The 23,924-nt window shown below is 34.5% G+C and overlaps 1 protein-coding gene across 1 annotated transcript in view; it reads left to right on the plus strand.

The window, feature by feature from the left end:
- RNGTT (RNA guanylyltransferase and 5'-phosphatase) overlaps positions 1–23,924 on the plus strand; it is a 325,730-nt gene that overhangs the window by 165,702 nt on the left and 136,104 nt on the right. Inside the window, exon 14 of the mRNA XM_039232163.1 lies at positions 21,658–21,758. Coding sequence (XP_039088094.1) covers positions 21,658–21,758 — 101 coding nt within the window. The remainder of the gene's footprint in view (positions 1–21,657; positions 21,759–23,924) is intronic.

Below are 23,924 nucleotides of genomic sequence, written 5' to 3' on the forward strand. Positions count from 1 at the left end.
GATGATGAAGGAGACTTAGAGACTGGGGACAGAAATTTTACAAAATGCTATCTTAGGAAGATGGAAGTTATTAGATCTTTGAGTTCTAGTATTTTCCCGGTTAATCTCCCTCGATTGAAATGAAGTCTAAAGATAACAGTAATTACAATAAATTTTACTGTGTTAAACTCATTGGTTCATACCCATGTTTATAGGAGATTTGGTAAAAATGTAAGAGAAATGGCCTGACACGTAAGTCAGTCTGTGGGATGTCCAGGGAAGTCAGCTGATATATTAGTCTGTTTCCATTCTAGTAACCATACTTGCCATTACAGTGACTTTGTAATTAATATCTGGTAAGGCAAATCTCTCTGTTCTTTGCCAGGATTTTCTTAGTTATGTGTGGACCATTTGGTTTACATTTCCGAAATAGTTTGTCAGGTTACCCAAAAATTCTTGTTAGGAGTTCAATTGGAATTGTTTTGATATTGATTTACAGAAAATTGATGTTTTTACAGTGTTAAATCATCTCAGTGAATAAGGTTTAATTTTTTTCAGGTCTTTTTCTATTTTCCAATTGAGTTTAAGTTTTTAATTGTTGTCTAATTTCTATGTATTTATTTTCCATTTTCACAGTAAATGGTGTCTCTATTGGTACTTCTGATGTACTGCTACATTGTTGATTGATTTATTTTGTTGATTCAAGAATCTTGATGAACACTCTTAGTTCTAAAAATTGTCTGATTTTACATATCGGCCAGGACCTCTAGTATAGGCTGAAACATTGACTTTGTTGGGTGGAGGAGAGGGAGACATTCATACCTTATTCTCAACTTCAAAGGAATGTGGCTAAATTTTCTCTCAAGTATGTTTTTGTTAGATTTCTGTTAGATAACTTTTATCGTGCTAAGAAATTTTTGTTTCTGTTTATACAAAGATTTTTTTTCAGTCATAAATAGGTTTTGGGAATTAACAAATGCATTCTCTGTATCTATTGATTGATATTACTGTGTCATTTTCCTTTTTATGACATTCATGTAGTAAATTACAATGATTTTCTCATGTTGACCTGTCCTTGCATTCTGATATAAATTCAGCTTAATCGTGATATATGTAATTTAGATCTGGGTATAATAGTTTTTTGAGGATTTATGCCACCTTATTTCTTGCAGTTTTTTTCTTTTTTTTGTACATTCAAAATTAAGAAGGTAATATTGTGGAAAAATATTATACGTTTCAAGTAACACATAATAACATGCCCTTGGTTTTAAAAGTCAAAATATTTTGGTTTATACTGAAAAAGAGAACAAACTCTTCTGCTTTTCCCCACACTGAAAATGCAACTCCTTGGAGGGGATTATTTTCTGTTGTTTTAGCTGTGTGCTTTTTTCTTTTCCCTCCCTATTTCTACAAATATGTTTATGCTGTTCTTCCTTGGTTTTCTGTTTTATACGTGATCGGCCTACTCTCTGCTGTTGAAGAACAGGATTGAGCTCTTTCACTCCTCCAGCATCACCCCTTCTCCTTCTGTCGTGCCGTTATAATTATATCACATTTTGGGTCAAATGAATATTCAGTATTTGTATTTCTGTGGTAACATAAATATTGTTCACATCTGAGTCAAGTTGTGTAATATTTTATTTTCATAGAAAACTTTTTTTGCCTAGAGTTAGGAATTGCCTTATATTTTCATTTGTTATGATTATCACTACTTGTTTCCTTAAACTCTTTAAAAGAACTTTAATTATTATTAAGTTTTATGTATTTTGAGAAAGAGAGAGAGAGGAGAGTGAGAGAATCCCAAGCAGGTCCCATGCTGTCATTGTGGAACCTGACTGGGGCTCAGTCTCACAAACTGTGAGATGATGACCTGAGCTGAAATCAGAGTTGGATGCTTAACTGACTGAGCTACCCAGATGCCCCTGAAGAGACTGTCTTTTTTCCTGCTTTGTCGAAGGCTAGTTGACTATATAGTCATGGGTCCATTTCTGGGTTTTCTATTCTGTTCCATTGATCTATGTGTCTGGTTTTATGGCAGTACCAGGCTGTCTTAATCTCTATAGTTTAGTAATATGACTTACAGTCTGGAGTTGTGATACTTCCAGCTTTACTTTTCTTTCTCAAGAATGCTTTGGCTATTTGGGTCTTTTGTAGTTCCATACAAATTTTTAGATTGTTTGTTCTACCTCTGTGAATAGCGTTGGTGGTATTTTTGATAGGGATTGCATTAAATGTGTAGATTGCTGGGGTACTTCTTGGGTGGCTCAGTTGGTTGAGCATCTGACTTTGGCTCAGGTCGTGATCTTGCAGTACATGGGTTAGAGCCCTGCATTAGGCTTGCTGCTGTCAATAATGAGCCCGTTTTGGATCCTCTGTCCTCCCCCACCTTTCTGCCCTTGCCCCACTTGTGCTCTCACTCTTCTTTCTCTCAAGAATAATATTTAAAAAAATGTGTAGATTACTTCGGGTATAGACATTTTAACACTATTTGTTTTTCTAATCCATGAACATAGAATGTTTTTCCATTTTCTTGTGTGTGTCATCTTCAGTTTCTTTTACCTCTTTTTTTAGAGTAGATCTTTTACCTCTTTGGTTGGGCTTATTCCTATTTTATGTGTTTTGGTGCAGTTGTAAATCAATCAATGTGATATGCCACATCAGTGAAAGAAAGGATAAGAACCATGTGATCCTCTAAATAGGTGCAGGAAAAGCATTTGACAAAATACAACATCTATTCACAATATAGACTCTTCAACAAAGTTGGGATAGAGAGAACATTCCTCAAAATAATAAAGGCCATATATGAAAAGCTCGAAAAGCCCACAGTGAATAACATCCTCAGTGGGGAAAAACTGAGAGCTTTTCCTCTGTGGTCAGGAACAGGACAGTGGGGCACCTGGGTGGCTCAGTCGGTTAAGCGTCTGACTTTGGCTCAGGTCATGATCTTGCGGTTCATGGGTTTGAGCCCTGCATTGGGCTCTGTGCCGACAGCTCAGAACCTGGATCCTGTTTCAGATTCTGTGTCTCCCTCTCTCTGTTCTCCTCCCCAGCTCATGCTCTGTCTCTCTCTGTCTCAAAAATAAATAAATGTTTAAAAAAAAAAAAAAGGAACAGAACAGACATTTCTACTCTCACCATTGTTATTTACCATAGACTGGAAATCCTAGTCTCAGCAATCAGACCAAAAAGAAATATAGGCAGACATTTTAAAATTTTATAGCTATTTTATTTTTCTTGTCATATATACATATGTATAATCTTTATGCTATATCCTTTTTTCTTTTAGGAAATTTTTCAGTGACTTTCTTTAAATTCTCACTTGTTTCCTTGTGAAGTCCCAAATCCAAACACTATTTGTGAAACAATAATATGAGATTTGCTACTTGCATATTCTTCTCAGAGACTTTGCAGTGGGTTAGAATTGGCTCTGATTAAGATAAGCCACTTAGGAGTGCCTGGGTGGCTCAGTTGGTTGGGCATCTGACTTTGGCTCAGGTCATGATCTCACAGTTCGTGGGTTCAAGCCTTGCATGGGGCTCTGTGCTGACAGCTAGCTCAGAGCCTGGAGCCTGCTTCAGATTCTGTGTCTCCCTCTCTCTCTGACCCTCCCCTACTCATGCTGTCCTTCTCAGAAATAAATAAAAACATTATATATATATAAAAAAAGATAAGCCACTTAATATCTCTTTGGTTCTCCAGTTCTTCATCTGTAAAATGTACAGGCTATAATTAATAACTCAGCTCTGAAATTCTCAAATGATCATATGGTGATCAATGTATGTCAATATAATTCAACACTTAAGAATTCCTTCTTTTTGTCAGCATCTGGGAAAATGTATTGGGTAAAGAATTCTTAATAAGAGAGAGAATAAACTCTTATCATATTTTACTTTCCTAAAAACAATATATCTCTTAAATGGAAATTTAGACTATTACAATAGATAGAGTTCTTGTGCAGTTTATCATTGTCAACACTATATGACTGGAAATCTATTAATTTTTTTCTCCTGCCATCATTTCAATAGGATTTTCACTTTTGCACACTAAACTAAACATAGTATATGGAATGGCTTTGAAAGAATCACATTTTGTTCATCAGTGGACATTATCAGTTTCTTATTAATTTAGCATAACAAATCCTTAGGCTAGTATATATCTTCAAAAGACTTATTTTGTTATAAAAATATTTCACAACTACTTTCTTTGATAAAAGTTTAATTGATGATACAGCACTATACTGTGCTAGTCTTTGGTTAATCCTTTTCATTTTTTATGAAAGTTTAATTATTTTAGTCTGTTTCTTGATGTGTTTCACTTGTAATTGTATTTACTCAGGATCATTTTCCATCTAGTTTTTTATTTCTCAAAAGTACACTTTGTCAATTCTGTCTTAACTTTTACTATTGTATTTGTGTTAAATCTTCTAAAGGGTATTCTGAGTATAAAATATATTAACTCTGCCATCCGAATAGGCTTCAATTTAACATAAATCCATCCAGGAGAGCTATTTTCTTGCTCATATTGAAAATTTCATTATGTCCAACTTTGTAGCATTTATTTTTTTTCATTATTTTATTTTGCAATTTCAGTCTGATTTTTCTATTATAACTTACTGCATCCTTAGTTTGGGCCACCACCACAGGTAGGGTCCTGTATATTCATTCCATTTTTAGACTTTTGATTTACCAAAGCCACAGGTAAGATTGTACTTGGTTTCTACCCAGAGATTTTTTTTTACTTTTCTACATCTTTCAAAAAATGAAAATATAAGTTTCTATTAAGTAGGTGAACTTGAATGACATTATCAAACACTGTATTCATGATATTCTGCTAAAGAAAGCAGAATTTAAGATCTAGTTTTTAAAATAATTTGTAACTCTTAAGATTTCTCTTTATTGCTTTCAAAGAATAAATACTTAAGTTTTTTCTCTCACCTAATTCTTTGATATTGAAACCACTGTGCTTATGTATTGTCATCTGGTTCCTTCTCTTTACCAAATAAAATGGGCTTTTTATGATTGCTATTGCATATCGAAAGGAAAGACCTTAATTTTCCATTTCAGCAGCTCTACGTTTTCTGTGTAAAGAGGTAAGAGTAGAGTTGATTACAGACACTTGTAGTTTCCAGTGGTGAGAGATGTGATTTTAGATTGTCCAGAGATGGAGTATTAAATGACATTGCATGTCACAATGAGAAATTCAGACCCATTACAATTTTTATTTGCTCTCTAAGTTTATAAAGAGAAAGTCTATTTATTTCTAGTTTTTAATATCTAAGTCTTGCTAATCTTTCCTTTTTCAACCAAGTAAGTGTGGGCCTGGTTTCCCACTATTTAAAGGCAATAAATTGTCAGGGATAACTTAGTATCCCTGATTCATATTCATTATAGCTAATTTTAGTTCTACTTATTAGGAGTAAGCAATACCATTTTCTATTCATGGTATAGATACCATTTGAATAGGGGTGCCTGGGGGGATCAGTCAGGTAAGTGTTTGACTTGGTTCAGGTCATGATCTCGCAGTTTGTGGGTCCGAGCCTTGCATTGGACTCTGTGCTGACAGCTGGGAGCCTGGACCCTGCTTCAGATTCTTGTCTCCCTCTCTCTCTGCCCTTCCCCCGCTTTCTCTCTCTCTCTCTCTTTCTCAAAAATAAAAGAATAAACATTAAAAAAACTTGGATAAACTTTCCCAATTATCTTTGGGAGCCATTTTTCAGCCTTCCACAATTATTTAGCTTGATATGGTATTTCCATCTAATAGCTGTAGATCCTAATACCTAGTATAATTTTTGATTCTGTCCTTGTATGATTTGTAAATTACCTTCATTGGGATTTCTGTTTAAAGCAAGTTCTGAATGAGAATTTAGGAAATTTAATAAGACGAATAACCAATTTTTAATGTATAATTTGCCAACATGTATACATTTTTCTTCTGGGGAACTCTAAAACCTTTCGTGAACTCAGCTTTAATAATTAAGTGCAGGCAGGATAAGTGATGGGCACTTATGGCAAGTTAATGTGGCATATAATAATAGTAGTCTATATAATACAGTATTTTTTTATCATGTTAAAATATGTGTAAATTTTTTCTTTAATTTAAATTCAAGTTAACATATGGTATAGTATCGGTTTCACTAGAATTTACTGATTCATCACTTACATATAACATAGTACTCATCCCAACAAGTGCCCTCCTTAATGCCCATCACCCATATAGCCCACCCCACACCTACTATCCCTCCAGCGACTCTGTTCTCTGTATTTAGGAGTCTTAACTGTTTGCCTCCCTCTCTGTTTTTATCTTATTTTTCCTTTCCTTCTCTTGTGTTCATCTGCTTTGTTTTTTAAATTCCACATGAGTGAAATCATATATGTAAATTTTTCACCTTTTATTAAACAATTTTTTTTACCATTTATTTTTGAGAGAGAGCATGTGCACGTACGCGCGCCACACACACACACACACACACACACACACACACACACACACACACGAGTAGGGGAAGGGCAGACCGAGAAGAGGACATAGGATTCAAGGCTCTGGCTGACAGCTTGATGCGAGGCTTGAACTCACAAACCATGAGTTCATGACCTGAGCCAAAGTGGAATGCTTGATCCTCTGAATCATGCAGGTGCCCCTCGCCTTTTGTTTTTAAATTGGGAGTTATCCAAATTTTAGAATCTGTAGTTCTTTTTTCTGGAATTCTTTAGCCTCTTCAGAGACCAGGAAGCCTTCAAGCTCTTTCTTGGTTGCTCTGCTTGGCTGTTAGCATTCTTGGATAAGAGAAGATAAAGGGGCGAGGGCCCACGGTTCAGTAGGTAAGCTTTGCTAACTCCAGGTTTCAGTTCGCCTCTTTGGTTTTGCTTGCTTGAATCTTCCAGCCTGGATCTTCTGTCCTTGAGTTTTTCCACAGAATAAGGGCATCTCCTGGCCTTTGCCTGAGGTGGAGGAGGGAACCTACAGGTTTTAATATTTCTTATAAAGATTTTCAGCCATTCTCCTTATTTTCAGTACCATGCCTCCACTCTCTCCCCCTTAGCAACCTTCCTGATTATCTGTTTCCTACATTATTTAATCCGTTCTGGGGAACTGTGGCACGTAGCATGGATTGCTTTCATTGGTGTCCTCCTCTGCAAGCACTTAGTATTCAGTTTTCTGGGCTCTGTGCTTTATTAACTTCTCCAGCTCCTTTCTGTCTTTCAAAAATGTATTGACATGTTGTTTTCTGCTGTTTTCTTCTCTCCTGTTTTTCCTTTTCTGTTGATAACTCCTTTCTGTAACTCCCACTTTAGAGAGGTTTCAAATCAAAGTGGCTATAAATGCACCTGTTTGATCCACCACATTTATTAGAAAATCTTCAAAACTTCTCACAGTGTGGTGTTACATCTTTTGGCTCCCTTGATCCAACAATTCAAATAAATTAAGAAAGGAACTGATTGAGTGACTGTTCTAGAAATCTGAATGAGTCTGTGTAAAGTGGAGAGGCAGTCCTGGTTGGGGTAGGTAAAGCTTGATTTTTAACCTGGAATGCCTTCTCTGATACCACAGAAATGTTCCGGAGGCAAATGAACAGTGAAAGATGAGAGGATTCTGGTGCATTTACTTTGTTTGGTGCTAGTTACATAAAACCTGGCAAGAAGTTAATTCTGCTCCATTATATAGTGAGTGAATGCAAGTTAAATAAAAGGTAGAAAATGTTACTCCTGCTAAAAAGAAGAAAAAAGAAGAGAAAAGATTTGAATCTTGAAAAATAGTGATAAAGATACTATAAAAGTGGTGATTCTATTGAGGGCAAAATTCCTAGCACCAGCTTAGAGGAAAGTTTCCTTATCATTTCATTTAATGTTCTGTGTTTCACATAGTTTACTATTTTTATAAGAAAGAGGAAAGCAAAGTTAATTAGTGGTGTTTCAGGAAAATAGAGTTTAGAGTATTTTTTTTTTGTGATTATAAAGGAATGCACCAGTATCTGATATTTACTAAAACACAGAACAGTCATTAATTATCATGAAAGCCTCAATTTAAAGAAAGTAGATTTAATTGCATTTATAGAATTATAGAAAATCTGAGATGAAAAGATACTCCCAAGATTAGCCCAATGGTTTCAAAACACTAATTTCCAAAATTGTTGGTTTCTTTGAAGTACCTTGGGACCACATGGAGGGATAGGTTACTAGGTAAGTATTGTGTTTACATCATAGCAGCTCTGACATTTCTTTTATATATTGTAGTTTTGGGTAAGATTGTATTTTTAAAAGGGCTTTACCTTAGTAAATATCATTTGGATAATTTGCTTTTTTGATAATCTCTCTTCATTGCAAAATGAAGATTATTTTTCGGCCCATTTTATTTTAATTTTCAGCACTGTTTTTTGAAGTACTCTCATGGCTTCTATGACAGCATATGCTCCTAATTTCTTCTAGTTATAGTATCTCTCCTCCCTCTCATTCAGGCTCTTCGTTTTCTTCTAATCATTGACGTTTCGACTTTCTCAAGACTCAGTGTCCAGGACCTTTACTTTGTCTCATGCTCTACTCTCTCCCTAGAAATCTCATCCACACCCATGGCTTTAGTAATTTCCTATAAGCCAAACCTTAATTAAGTTCCATATATGTCTAATTGCCTACCTTGATACTGCCTTAATACTTCTTAATGCTTCTGAATTTCTCAGAAACAAGCAAACGTACAAACTGTAAAAACCTTTCCTTTCTCAGCATTTCCTACCCCACTTCAATGCTGCTTCTTAAATGAGAAATCTAGATGTCATCTTTGACATCCTCCCCTCTTTCTTCCCTCTAATCCACGTCCAAGTCTTGCTTATCTTCCTGGTTTATCGCCTAAATCATTCCTTTGTGTCCTCATAACCACTACCATGGCTCTAATCTCACTTATCATTTGCTACCTCTTTCCCGGTCTGCTGCAGTGGCATCCTGACTGGTCCTGCAACATTCACTTTGTCTTTGTTTCATGTTGCATCCAGAGTGATCTTTCTCTTTAGTGATTTCCCCTTGCTCTCAATTTAATGACCAAAATTAGATTTGAAGGCAGTTTACTCTCTTCTTTATCACATGCTGCTTATTGGTTTCCCCATGTGCTTTGCTACTGATGCAAAAATAACTGATTTTTACTTAAAGGTGACTTACTTATATTACTTTATTCATGAACATGGTTTTTAAAAATTTCATATATAAGTTGTATTTGAGAAAATATTTAATTAAATATCTTGAGAAAAATGGGTATTCAAAGAAAAGATTAGCTATTTATTTTAATATAAACCTATATATTTTTAAGGTTTGAGGTTCAAACTTTGATCAAACTGAAGTGATCATCTGATTATTAGTCTATACCATAAACCAGGTAGGTTTTATTAGACTCATATACAAGGTTTTCAGTTTTATGATTTTATTGACAGTTTGAATTGCTATTCTTCGGTGGTTTGTCATCTAAATATAAATATTTTAAAATGACTATTGGCATTTTAATATGCTATAGGTAGTAAATTTTTTACTTGATGGCTATTAGATCTTTTAATGTAATTTACAAAGTTGATGATACTTGTTTACTAGCCCTTACAAGAAGATTTTAATGATTTATGTAGCATAGTAAATTTAAAAAAATATTTTAAATGTTTTATGTATTTCTGAGAGAGAGACACACACAGTGTAAGCAGGGGAGGGTCAGAGAGAGAGGGAGACATAGAATCTGAAGCAGCCTCCAGGCTCTGAGCTAGCTGTCAGCACAGAGCCTGATGCGGGGCTTGAACCCATAAACCGTGAGATCATGACCTGAGCCGAAGTCGGATGCTTGACCAACTGAGCCACCCAGGCACCCCAGCAAAATTTTATTTGTAGTAATAACTGATTAATTTCCAACCTTTTAAAAATCATATTTGATTTTACTTTCATCATCTGGAGACACATGTTTCTAAGCAAGAATTTTTGTGTCATTAATAATCGGTCATGGAAATAAAAACATACATAATGAATTTTATTATTTTTAGTAATAATAAAAATAAAAATTATTTATTTTTTTAAAAAGATTTTCTTTATCTACCAGCTATACTATGAATATTAAACAAATAATTGTTTCCCTATTGAGTTAAGAGTATTTACTCTTAAGCAGTCGTGATATAATTTTTTTTTTTTGTTTTCATCACTATCTTGATTTTCTGTGAGGTGGGTCAGCTTGATATTATATCTGGCATGAATCAGTTTGCATGTAAATGGAGTCAGCTTTGATTTTAATATTGCTTTCTTGTGAAATATTAATGTTTTTATTAAATCTTTACTACTGCCAGGTATATTGAATGTTATGGATAGATTGTAAAATGAAAATTGGAATTAGTCTAATGCCTTGTCTCGGAGTACATGACGAATTAGAGTGGTTTTCCTCTGAAGCAGGGATGATGTTACCATGGTGAGAGCTTCTGTTGCCATGACATTTGGTTGCATATTTTGATAGGTCTTCATTTGAAGAAGGGCTCTGTTTCCTGGCAGACTGGAAAAGTGTCATTCTATCCTTCCCCAAAATGTGTTATTTTTTGCTGAAAAATACAATAATTCCCAAAGAATCGTGATAGTGAAGTGCCAAGAAAGAAAATACACCTTGTTTATTTTATATATTTTTTCCTTGTTCAACTTTTAGAACACAGCAAAATATTCTTAGCTTGCTTTGTATAAGGAAGAAAAAGGAGGATGTCATTTTTCTAGTTTTCTTAATAAATAAAATATTGTATTCCCATTGAATTTTATTGACAAAATAAACAGCTAAAGATGAATAATTTGTAATCAGTCTCAGTTGAATATAGATATATAATGTTACTGTACAACTAAAAGACACTGCTAATGATGATATATTGGTAGAGCAAGGGGAAATAAATATAAATAAGGACTTAAGAAAAATGAACGAATCAGTGAATTCCAATAGGGTAAATATATAATGTACAAAATCAGTGTTCATATAAATGATACGTATTAAACACAGTGAATTAAGGTTAGTTCTTTTTAATGGATAACTTATGTTTAATGTTGAAACATTAATGACAGATATTGTTTAAAAATTGCATTTTACAGTGGTATATGTTTAGTTTTTAACCAGATAATACAGAAATTTTAACATGTAGTAAAAAAACAAAAAACAGAAGAAAGTCTCTCTCACACATGTCCTCCCTCCCTCAGTTATCTATTATTGTTAGTTTTTAACTTTTCAATTTCAATTATGTTAATACATAAAAACATAAGGTAGCATGTAATTTTGCACTTTGATTTTCAGAATTTGTTCCTCTGTCTCTTTAAATGTATATTTTGTTAGTGCTCTAATTTTAGCATCTGGGAACATACTGGGGTCAGCAAAAAGATAGGGCTTATTTTTCACATCTCCCATCCCTTATGCTATGACAATTCAGAATTTTAGAAGGAAGTATTTAAAAGTACACATTCTGTCCATTTAGAATGAAAAAAAAATTGATCTTTCCTTTTGTTGAAGTTCAGTGATAACTTTAGTGGCTCTTTCTGCTGGTAGACCAGTTCATTTTGTAAAAGCTGCAAACTGAAATATTCTGTAATGAGTACATATTTATACAAGCTGTTTCTTCTGCCTCAGGTGGTTTTCTTCTTTCCTATATTACTCCCATTTATCCTTTGAATGTCAAATTAGGTGTTTTGGTTGTTTGGGGAAGCCAGTTCATATTTCCCCAACTGGACTATAAGTACCACAAAAACAAAGACCATATTTGTTTCCTTCACACTTGATATTTTTAGTACCCAGACCATAGTAGGTTCTCAGAGGGTGAATATTAGGTGCTGTGTTTTGTATACATTCTTTACTTTCTCTTGTTTGTGCTTACACTCCCTTCTTTTAATCTATAACTCTCTGTTTAAATTTCACTTCCTCTGGGCAGCTTCTCGATCATTTTGATTATATGTTGTATTTTCTATTTCCTGCCATCATAGCTTTGAACTGCATGTTTCAAAAACTCACAATCTGTTGTAATTGCTTATTTGTCTGAAAATCCCCATTACCTTCATCTCTCTAGCCTCTAGCACAGAGGCTGACACAGACCTTCTAGTTGATCAATAGGTATTTGCTAGAAAAGAAAAAGAATGAATGCATGCTCTAGACCAGTGGTTCTCAACTGGGGCCATTTCACTCACCAGATGACATTTGACAGTGTCTGGAGACAATTTTCATTAGCACAGCTGAGAGGGGGTGGTTTTCAGTGAGCAGAAGCCAAGGATGTTGCTAAACCTTCTATAATGCACAGGAGAGCACTACTCTTGCCCCCCCTCCCTGCTCCCCTCCCTCCCACCTCAAACAAACATTTACTTGGACTACAGATGAAGATTCAGAAGTAATTTTTATTGTGGGTGTATTTGGAGCTTTTAAGGAGTGAATTATATGCTGTGAATAACAGTAAAAAAGGTCAGAGAATAGATACTTGAAGAATGTGTATTCAAAGTTGATTCTGTTGTTGAAATTTACCCCAAATGACTGGTTTAATAGACACAGTTTTCTAAAACCTCTGATAAATGTTTAATGTTAATGTTTCTCTGATGGTTTTTAATGAAGCAGAATAAGCCTATGTAGTAATATATATTGATTTTTTTTCCCTATCCCCTGCCTGCCATGCCCTGTTGTGTGATACCTGTATCTGTGTATGTATTTTCTTGCTATTCCTTGCTTTCTGTCATCTCTCTTTCAAGGACTATGTGTGTGTGTTTCCATGTCCAGTAATGTAATATAAAATTATAAAATTATTTTTCTTATGAAGTTTTTGAGAGCTTCTTTGCTTCCTTAGATGATTGGGACTGTTGCAGTTGTTTTAAAGCCAGATATATTAAATCACTAAAAATTTGACAGGAAGGCAGAATTTCTCCCGTTGCCTTTTTTTTTTAAATTTAAAAAATTAATTTAATTTTTTTTAAATTTTTTTTTCAAATAGTTTATTGTCAAATTAGTTTCCCGTTGCCTTTTTAAACTAAATTATCTGCCTTCCAACTGAGAGCTCTGTCATAGCAATTCTTTATACCAATGCTATACAAGTGTACAAAAGTATTTTTGTGATACTATGTAGTATAAATTAGCAAAAAAGAGGTTAACTTAGTTGATGTATAAAAGTAACTAGGCTGCAGGTATTGTATCTAGAGTTCGATCATCTATCAGTAGACTGCTTTTATTTAGACTTGTGTCTGCCAGAGAAGAGGAGAAACTTTGTGAGAGTCTGTTAGGTCTACAAGCTAATGGAATTTTTTACCATATGACAATAATCTTAGGTATTAAGTGGGTATTAACCTGGGGTTGTGGAATGTATTAGCTCATTCCTTCACCTAATAAATTGGGTGCTTACTATATGTCATATACATTGCTGAGTTTTAGAAATAACAAAACTGGATAAGGGCAGGGTTTCTACCCTGTAAGCATTTGCATTCTGTGGAGAAACCGGACGTAGCAGCACATTACATTACAGTGTAGGAGGTGAGAGAGCGCAGCCTGCTGGGGGAGTGGAGGTACTTTAGTGAGCCCAGAGAGTAGGATCAGGATGCCCTGGGAGATTCAGGCCTATGCTAAAGATAGGTCTAGATTCTTGGCTTAGTAGCGTTTCACGAGTGGTAGAGATGAGCTAAGTGGTTTGGATGCTGAAGAAGTTTATTAGGTTCCCTGAGCTGTCTTTTCCCGCTATCCAGGCCACTTGCCAGTTACTTTCTCCTCCTACTCATCCCTCTGCACAAAACTAGAGTAATTAGAAAACCGCTGATTTAAAATTGGTTTCCTTTGGAACTGTTTTATAATCTCAATTCATGAGATCATTTAATCCAACCTTTTCAACCTTTCATCATTTGCTTTTGGGCAAATGATACATTTTATTTTGTTAATGGTAAGAAGATTTTTGTATTACTGTGATTTGGGAGTGTTTGGGCAGACTGTAACCAGTCTGGGTATCATTTCATTTATCTGTAAAAAGAGAGAGTACACTGCATGTTTTCAGGTCCCATCATTTCTCTACTGTTCTTATTCAGGTCTGTTAACTGGTCTTGATACTAATTGGCTATTTTAATTTAACCCACCTTTATCCTTGATTCACTTAAAATCGCTAGTTTTATGGAACTGCCCAGATGTAGAAGCTAAAGCTGAAATTTCAGAAGCCTTTGTATAACTGTAGTTTTTTCAAAAATTGTTACGTTAGAAATGTAAGCCACAGATTTACAACAATAGCAAGAAGAAATTAATTAGACTTGTGAATAAGAGAGCAGAAATAGTAATCTGAATGTATTTTTGAGTAATTTTTCCAACATGAATAAACCAAGAAACTGTTTTAATTCTCTAATAATTTTATACTCAAATGACAAGCTCAGAAGCCTCAGCTCACTGTCTTGTTAGTCTTTGTATCTTCTCCAACTAGTATGATGACTGGGCACATCTCTAGGTATTTTGTGTTGAATGAATGACTTTTTTTCCATCTAGGGTGTTTATATGTCTTGATTTTGTACAGTGGATATTTTCTATTTGCTTCTCTGTGAAACATGGACAAATAACCGAGTCACTAAGTCTAGAGCTGTTTTGCTTCTCTATCCAAGAGCATTACCAATTAGGACTTCTTCTGTTTTCCTTAAAACTAAATGCTAGAACAACAATAAAAAAATGAATATAGTAAGGCTCAGGATCTTTCTTAGCTTCATAGTGTGATCCTTGTGAAGAAGGCATTAATGTCTCAGGTTTCAGTGTAGGGCCCAGATGGAATATGATAACACAACTGCTCCCATTTTACTAGTGGGAGTCATAGACTAGTATAGAGCTACATAGTATTAGATATCTCGGGTCTAGATACCTATTTTTTTAGGCAAGCAGAATACTGTTCCTGCATTTTTACAAGCAAGATAGATAAAGTCCCACTTTGAAATTTCTTAAAATCATGAAGTTAGAAGTTAGTAGAGGCAAAAAGGAAATCAATGTATTCTCCCCTTTGCTATTATTACTGTCAGCTTCCTTTACATTAGAGTTTCTCAACTTTCTCACCACTGATATTTTGGGCTGGATAGTTCTTCGTTGTGGGCCACTGCCTTGCAGGTTTTAGGTTTAGAAACCTCTCTGGTCTCTACCCACTAGATGGCAGCAGCATTCTCTGCCCCTCCTTAGTGTGACAACCAAAAATGCAGGCATTGCCAAATATGGGGGTGGGGAGAGGGAGGAGAATCACCCCTAGTTGAGAACTGCAGCTTTATCCAACTAATATATCACTTATGCCTCTATTTCATTTTCTCGCTAAGTTTTAGAGTCTTCTGTTTGACATATGGTCATCCTCTACCTCTAAGCCAGGTTCTGTTCTCATTTGATAAGTACTTTTCCCAAACATCTTTTACTCTGTTTCTGAATTTGTATCCAGTACATTTTTTCTTTAAGAGGATGATAGATATCTTAGGTTATACTGGTTGGTGACTGCATTCAGGCATAATCTATCCCCAGGTTTCTACTTAACAGCTTACCTGGTTAAAACCAGATTTATTTCTGTAGAATTAAATATGTATTGGTTAAATATAGTTTCAATAATTATTTGAATCTAGATACATGCTGGTGAATTTAATGAAATTAAAATACATTACTCCCTAATTAAACACTGAAAATTGTATCTTGAAAAGATGTTTTTGTATCCATGTTTATATAGTTCAGCAAGATTCTGTATTTTAAGTTTGGTAACTCACAAATATTTAATTTTGAAAGACTAAGTCCCTGTATTTTATATCTTTGCCTTTATCATTTTGGGGATCATGAAAAAAGGATTTTTTTGTAGTAACTGATATGCCTAATCTTTCACAAATATTGCTAATTTAAGTCATTTCATAATCTAAATTATTCTATTTAAAAAGTAAACTTAAATATACCCAAGACTAATATTTTGTAATGAATTTAAAAATTTTGTCCAATAAAATGCAAAATTTTTATTAAGTGTTTGTTGAGCATTTTAGGTGTTTTGGAGAAACATAATTAGATATGATTTTTGCTGGAGTAGAATTTACATTCGAGTAAGTATTTAAAATACATTTTATTCATGAGATCTGTGTCATTGTAGAATTTACATTCAGTAATTAAGAACTAATATTTTTCTAAAATTTATTAATATGAATTTCATTAATTTTCAAAAAGGTGTTTTGGATTCCCGGTAATACCAAGTCTAGTACTTCAAATGAATATAAATGGTGTGCAGTGAGATGAGGAATGACTTAAGTTTCTGAATTATTGCTGTGTTAAAACAGAATTAGTACATGCTGTTTTCTCGTTAGATTCAAGTTTGAGCCTTGATTTCCAGAGAGAAAAATGTGAAGGATATATAATATTTATTATATAAATAACATTATATATTCAAATTCTTTTTAGAATTTGTCATTAGCTACCTGTTATGAAATATTTTTAAACTGTACACAATTAACCTTTCCTGTGTTTAATAACTTGGATTGGTATTGGTTTCTAAGTGGTCTCATGGGGAACAGAAATAAATGGTAGTTTGTCTCTAAATGTGACATTCTCTTGGCTGAGGTCATGAATGAATGGGGTTGAGGTGGATGCTGATTTCCCTTTCTTCCCTTGCTCTTTTATTACCCCTCACCACCATAGTGAGCCACTCTCATTAAAAGGTTGATGACATTTTGATTAGGTATGCTTAATTAGAAAAAAAGACTAACTTTTATGAGATTTTTTTCATTAATGGGTTGACAACTGGAAAATTTTGCAGTTTTGGCATTTTCAAAAAAATTACATTCAGTAAGTCTAAAGAGATTTATTTGTGATCATCCTGAAAGATGTATGTTTCCTAAGTGACTCTCTCAGGGTAAATAAATGGATGAAACCTCCACTGAAATATTATATATTTGATTTTATATTCATTCATGTTTAAACATAAGACTTTGGAGAGATAGCATATATTTTTAAATTTGCTATAGATAAAATGTCTTTATTATCAGCTCCAGTGGTTTGTCTTTGCTAGTACAACTTAAGTTATACTAAATTTGATACTGTATGGACTTCTGTTTGAATTTTTTTAATGTTTATTTATTTTCGAGAGAGAGAGAGAGAGACAGCATGAGCAGGGGAGGGCAGAGAGAGAAGGAGACACAGAATCTGAAGCAGGCTCCAGGCTCTGAGCTGTCAGCACAGAGTCCCATGCAGGGCTCAAACTCACAAATTGTGAGATCATGACCTGAACCAAAGTCAGACACTTAACCGAGGTGTGTCTGGACTTCTGTTTGAAGTAACTAATCCTGTGATTAGGGCTTTTGCAGTTTTTCTCAATTTATGAAACTGTGTTAGAATGCAGTTTGACTTTTAATTTAAGAAAAATACTTGTACTTAGCAATTTTTCCCATCCTAATGAGTATCTTTTCTTAATATGGCTCTGCTCCCTGTAATGCCCTTGCTGAATAGACATACTTGCCTCTTCTTCAGTAGATCCTAATATTTCTCTACTCCTGTTTTACTTGTATTTACTTCATGCCGCAGGTCTGCCTAAGTGAGTATTACCCATTTGTTAAGGCTTACAATAATCATTCCTTTATAATCAGATTCTTAATTCACTTAACTAAAATATTTTCTCTTTTTACTATGTTGTCAGAATACATTTAAAACACTTTTTTCCCCCTGTAGTCTCTTAAACTGCATGGGCATTGTTACACAACTATTTTTACTATTTCTAAAACTTTTATATCACCCCAAACAGAAATTCTGTAATCATTAAGCAAGAGCTCACCTTTCCCCCACCCCCCAGCTCTTGGTACCTCTACTCTACTTTTTGTTGCCATGAATTTGCCTATTCTGGATATTTCATATAAGTGGAGTTACACAATTTTTGTAGTTTTGTGTATGGCTTATTTTACTTGGCATAGTGTTTTCGAGGTGCATTCTTTTTGTAGCATGTATTAGAATTACATTCCTTTTTATGGCTGAATAATATTCCATTGAATGTACATACCATATTTTGTTTATCCATTCATATAGTGATGGAACTTAGGTTTTCATCTTTTGACTACAGTGAATATGCTACACCAAACATTCACATGTAAATATCTGTTTGAGTCCCTGTTTTCAGTTTTTTGGGGCTGTGTTTTCAGTGTTTTGTTTTGTTTTTTTTTGGCTCTGTACCTACAAGTGGGGTTGCTGAATCATAGGGTAAATGTGTATTTACCTTTTTGAAGAACTACCAAACTGTTATCTTTATTAGCTGCATCATTTTATATTCCTTACAGTAATGTATGTGGGTTCTAATTTATCTATATCCTCTCCAACACTAGTTATTTCCCCTAGTGATAGTCACCCTAGTAGGTATCTCATTGTGGTTTTGCTTTGCATTTCTTTCATGGGTAATGATAGTGAGCATCTCTTTATGTACTTATTGGACATTTTATATGTTCTGTGTAGAAGTGTCTATTTGAATTCTTTGTCAGTTTTTAAATTGGGTTGTCTTTGGTTATTAAGTTGTAGGAGTTCTTTATATATTTTAGATTTTAAATCTTTATTAGATATATGATTTGCATGTTTTTTCCCATTTTGTAGGTCTTTTCACTTTCTTAATAATGTCTTAGGATGCACAAAAGTTTTTTAATTTGATGATGTCCAGTTCTTTTATTGCTTGTGCTTTTGGTGTCATACCTAAGAACCCAAGATTATAAAAATTTATCTCTATGTTTTTGTTTATGGTTGTATGGTTTTAGTTGTTATATTTAGGTCTTTAGTCTAGTTTTACTTAGTTTTTATATGGTGGGAGATAGCAGTCCAACTTCCTTATATTACATGTGGAAATCTAGCTATCCCAGCATCATTTGTTGAAGAGAATATTCTCTCCCCATTGAATGGACTTTGCATCCTTCTTAAAAAAATCAGTTGGCTTTTGATGTGTAGGTTTATTTCTGTACTCTCATTTCTTTTCCATTGGTCTGTATGTCTACTTTTATGCCATATCTCTGTTTTGATTTACAATAGCCTTGTACCAAGTTTTGAAATTGGAATGTGTGAATCCTCCAACTTTGTTCTCTTTTTGAGAATATTTTGGCTTTTCTGGGTCTCTTGAAATTCCATATGAATTTGAGGATCAGCTTTTCTATTTCTGCACAAAAGGCTGTTGGAATTTTGATAGGGATTGCATTAAATCTGTAGATTGCTTTGGTAGTATTGACATCTTAGCAATAGTAGCCTTCCTAAATTGGCATTCTGAGACCAATGCCAGTGTGTATGTGCGGGTTCCCCACATCAGCAAGCAATTCTGTGACACCAGCCGGGTGTACAACAGTTCAGCTCAAATCTGACACCTGGAGGGAGTCCACATTCCACAGGTTGAGGGCTCTGTCCTACAAGACTTCTTTCTGTCTCCTCACTCCCCCGTCAGATGCCAGTTGCAAGCCCAGATTATTATCTGTACTTCTGACCAACTGGCTGTAAATCAGAGGTTCCCATCACCCCCTCTTCAGGTTTGATTAATTTGCTAGATGGACTCAATGCATAGGTGAGGCCTGGGGAATGGGCACAGGATTTTCATGCCATTTCTAGGCTTGCCTCTCTCCCTGAATCTTCACATGGTCATCAGCCTGGAATATCTCTGAATCCTCTTCTTTTAGTTTTCTTATGGAGGCTTCATTACTTAGGCACAACTGATTAGATTAGTGGACATTGTAGATTGGATCTCACCTCTAGCCCTTTCCTCCTCAGAAGTTGGAGGACTGGCACTGAAAATTCCTACCCGCTAACCACCTGGTTGGCTGCTCTGGCACCCAGCCCTCAGTGTTAGGTGCTTTCCAAAATCTACCTCAACTGACAGGGCAAAAGACCTTTATTGCTCTCATCACTTAGGGAGTTCCTGGGGTTTTAGGAGTTTTGTACCGGAAATGAGACAAAGACCAAATGTTTATTTCTTACTGTAAATCACAGTATCACACTATGTATGAATATGGGATGTTTTCCCATTTTTAGTTCTTTAACTTTTTCAGTAATGTTTTGCAATTTTTAGTATGTGGTCATTCATTTCCTTGGTTAAATTTATTCCTAGGTATTTTGTTCTTTTAGATGTTACTGTAAATGGAATTGCTTTCCTTTTTTGATTGTTTTCATTGCTTTTGTATAGAAACACACCTGATTTTTTGTGTTGATAATACCACCAAAATATTACATTATTAGGAATGAATTTAACAAAAGTTGTATTACGATTTGTATACTAAAAATCAGAAATCATTGCTGAGTAGAATTTTGGAAAACCTAAATAAACAGATTTGCAATATTCATGAATTAGAAGATTCATTGTTGTTCAGATGTCATATCTCCCCAAATTGACCTTTTGCTTCAGTGCAATATTAATTAAAATCCCAGTAGACTTATTTTTCATAGAAATTGACAAGTTGATTTTAAAATTTATGTGGAAAATTTTTTGAAGTGTTTATTTTTAAAATAGAGAGACAGAGTGTGAGCAGCAGAGGGGCAGAGAGAGAGGGAGACACAGAATCCAAAGCAGGCTCTGGGCTCTGAGCTGTCAGCACAGAGCCTTACGTAGGGCTCGAACCCATGAACTGCAGAATTGTGACCTGAGCCGAAGTTGGCCGCTTAACTAACTGAGCCACCCAGGTGCCCCAAGCTTATGTGGAAATATAAGCACAACATTAGCTCAGAGAGTTTGAAAAAAGAAGAACAAAGTTGAAGGATTTACACAACCAGATTTCAAAATTATTATAAAGCTACAGTAGTTGAGATTGGGTGCTGTGAGTGGGGAGAAAGGTATATTAGTCAGTGCAACAGATTAGTGAGAATAGACGTATATTTGTAGTTGTAAACAGTTAATTTTTGACAAGAGCGTCAAGGCAACTCTGGGAGGAAAGATAATTCTTTTAACAAATGGTACTGTATTGATTTGATATCCATATGCCAATAAACGTATTCCCTTACTTCATACTATATAAATAAATTAACCTCAGATGAGTTGTATACCCCCAAAAACAAAATGATAAAATTTTCTAAGAAAATTCTAGCAACCTTAGGATGTGCAAAGATTCTTTAAAGAGGGCACAAAAAACAGCACAAATTATAAAAACTTTAAATTGATGATTTGAGTCCATGTGTTAAAATTCACTGGTTGACTTTATTCATACTAAATTATCCCACGTAAAGCTGAACAAGAAAAAACAGTTTTTTTCAAAACTATCGAACTTTCTTTCAGTTATAGAAGGATTGGAGAGAATAACAGTTTCATTCTTTTTATGGACTTTCACAAAGAGGGTCTACATACTTTGGTAGGAAAAGAAGACCTTCTTATCACTAAGAAGGTCAGTATCTAGCTTTACTCATCAGTTAAAATAAAACTTATATTCAGAAAAGAAGTAGTGGTTTTGCTTAATAAGAAGTCATTGTAGGGGATTAAGAGTCACAAACTTCCAATTACAAAGTAAATATGTCATGAGGACGAAAAGTACAGCATAGGGAATACAGGTAGTAATATTGTAATAACTGGGTGTGGCGACAGATGAGTACACTTACTGTGGTGAGTAGTGTCTAATGTGTAGAATATTCAGACTTCTATGTTGTACACCTGAAATTAATATAACATTGCATATCAGCTATATTGCAGTTTAAAAAAGTACAAAGCATACTATAAAAAGTAGTTGGTAGGTTTATTTTTTAGCTTCTTATTAACCACTGTCATTTCATTCATTTTAGAAATATAAACCTGGTCGATGTGATGATATTTTGAAATGGAAGCCCCCTAGTTTGAATTCTGTGGATTTTCGCCTAAAGATAACAAGAATGGGAGGAGAAGGGTACGTATGCACTTCCCACCATTTTTACTTTAAATAATACTGTTTGTATGAGGCTTTACTGTTCTCTGGATATTTTAGATATACTTAACCCCCTGCAAAAGTAAAATACTTTATTTTATAATGTATGTATATACCTCTACGTCTGATTTTCAATTATCAGAGTAATGTTTTGTAGCATCCTTTAAACTTTAGTAATTTTGGTCTTTAAAAGTACAGTTATTTCTCAAATAAAAATGAATTTTGTTAAATTGTAAAAGTGAGGGGCGCCTGGGTGGCTCATTCGGTTGAACATGCGGCTTCAGCTCGGGTCATGATCTCAGCTTCGTGGGTTCGAGCCCCGTGTCAGGCTCTGTGCTGACAGAGAGCTCAGAGCTTGGAGCCTGCTTCAGATTCTATGTCTCCCTCTCTCTCTGACCCTCCCCTGTTCACACTGTCTCTCTCTCTCTCTCTCAAAAATAAATAAAACATTAAAAAAAATAAATTGTAAAAGTGAAAATAGATTTTACTTAAGTGATCCTGTCAAGTGAATCATAAAAGATATGATCATTGTTATTATAACTGTTTTGAGGTAGGCCTTTTGCACTTTGAAGGAAACTACTTCATGCTTGCATTTACATAGCAAATATTTACCCATAGTTTATTATGGTCAGGTTTTAATTGTTGACTTTCATTAAGATTTTTCATAATGTTCATTAGGTGTTTTTTTCTATTCCTCATTAATCTTCCTTATATGACTTTATTAGTTGCTATTTTAGAATTAAAGATGGCTTTAGTCTGAATATTTTCATTATATTTCGAAAGCCTTGTTTCATTTCACCTTGTTCCACAAATTTTTATGACATTAAGTAAATAAATATACAGCAACAAAGTAAGTAATGTTTAATCAAGGAAGTCATAAAGTACAGAAAAGAACACTGATAAAGGGGAGAAAAGGTTACCAGTACATGCTATGGAATCCTTTTTGCTTGCCAGAGGTAAACTACAGATTTGCTTTTTTGTAGCTAATGGAACAAAGGATCAGTTATATGAATCCAGACTCTGGAAGATAAAGTTTCTTAAGAGACTGTGCATTTTTATTTATTATTATTATTATTAATTAATTTGTTTATTTTAAATAAATGTGTTTAGCCCCACCTTTGTTTTTATTATTATACTATTTATTTTTTAAATATAATTTATTGTTAAATTGGGTAACATACAGTGTGTAAAGTGTGCTCTTGGTAGTATTTTTTTGATGTTTATTTATTTATTTTTTAAATGTTTTATTTATTTTTGAGAGAGAGATCACAAGTGAGAGAAGGCCAGAGAGAGAGAGAGAGAGAGACAGAATCAGAAGGAGGCTCCAGGCTCTGAGCTATCAGCACAAAGCCCGATGAGGGGCTCGAACCCACAAGCTGTGAGATCATGACCTGAGCTGAAGTCAGATACTTAACCAACTGAGCCACCCAGGCACCCCTGATGTTTATTTTTGACAAAGAGAGAGAGAGACAGAGAGTATGAGTAGGGGAAGGGCAGAGAGAGAGGGACAGGCTCTAGGTTCTGAGCTGTCAGCAGAGCCTGACTTGGGTCTCGAACTCACAAATTGTAAGATCATGGCCTGAGCTGAAGTCGGACACTTAACTGACTGAGCCATCCAGGTGCCCCAAGACTGTGCGTTTTTAGATAAAGGATACTGTGCAGTGTGGTGAATCCTAAGTAAAAAAGAGAGTTTAATAAATCATGAGTGTCAGTTTTCATAAAATAGAGTATTTAATGTTTTACATCCTTAAATAAGAGTTTCTGACTTAGTAGCAAAGTATAGTTTAGTTAGAACAATTATCTGGGGCCCCAAATACTTAGGTATTTCACTCTGTATCAGTCTGAATTCATCCAAGGACAGATCAGTTTTTAACTATTTCTAGGACAGTATGGAATATATATATTTATAGGACTGTATGGAATATGTTTATATATTCCATCAAAAGATATCAAAGATTAGATGAAAGAAATAACATTGGCAACCCAGAATATCTGTACACCAGATTCTTTGTGAGAAAGGATAACCTTGAGTTTCCTTCTTATCAGTACTTATCCATAAACATTATTTCTCTTATTTAATCCTTGGGAAACTATTAATATTAATATCAATACCAATTAAAAGTTTGTTGTTAATCAACATTATAAAAA

Source organism: Hyaena hyaena, unplaced genomic scaffold (genome assembly GCF_003009895.1).
Source record: "Hyaena hyaena isolate Hyena2069 unplaced genomic scaffold, ASM300989v1 scaffold_66, whole genome shotgun sequence".
Classification (NCBI taxonomy): domain Eukaryota; kingdom Metazoa; phylum Chordata; class Mammalia; order Carnivora; family Hyaenidae; genus Hyaena; species Hyaena hyaena.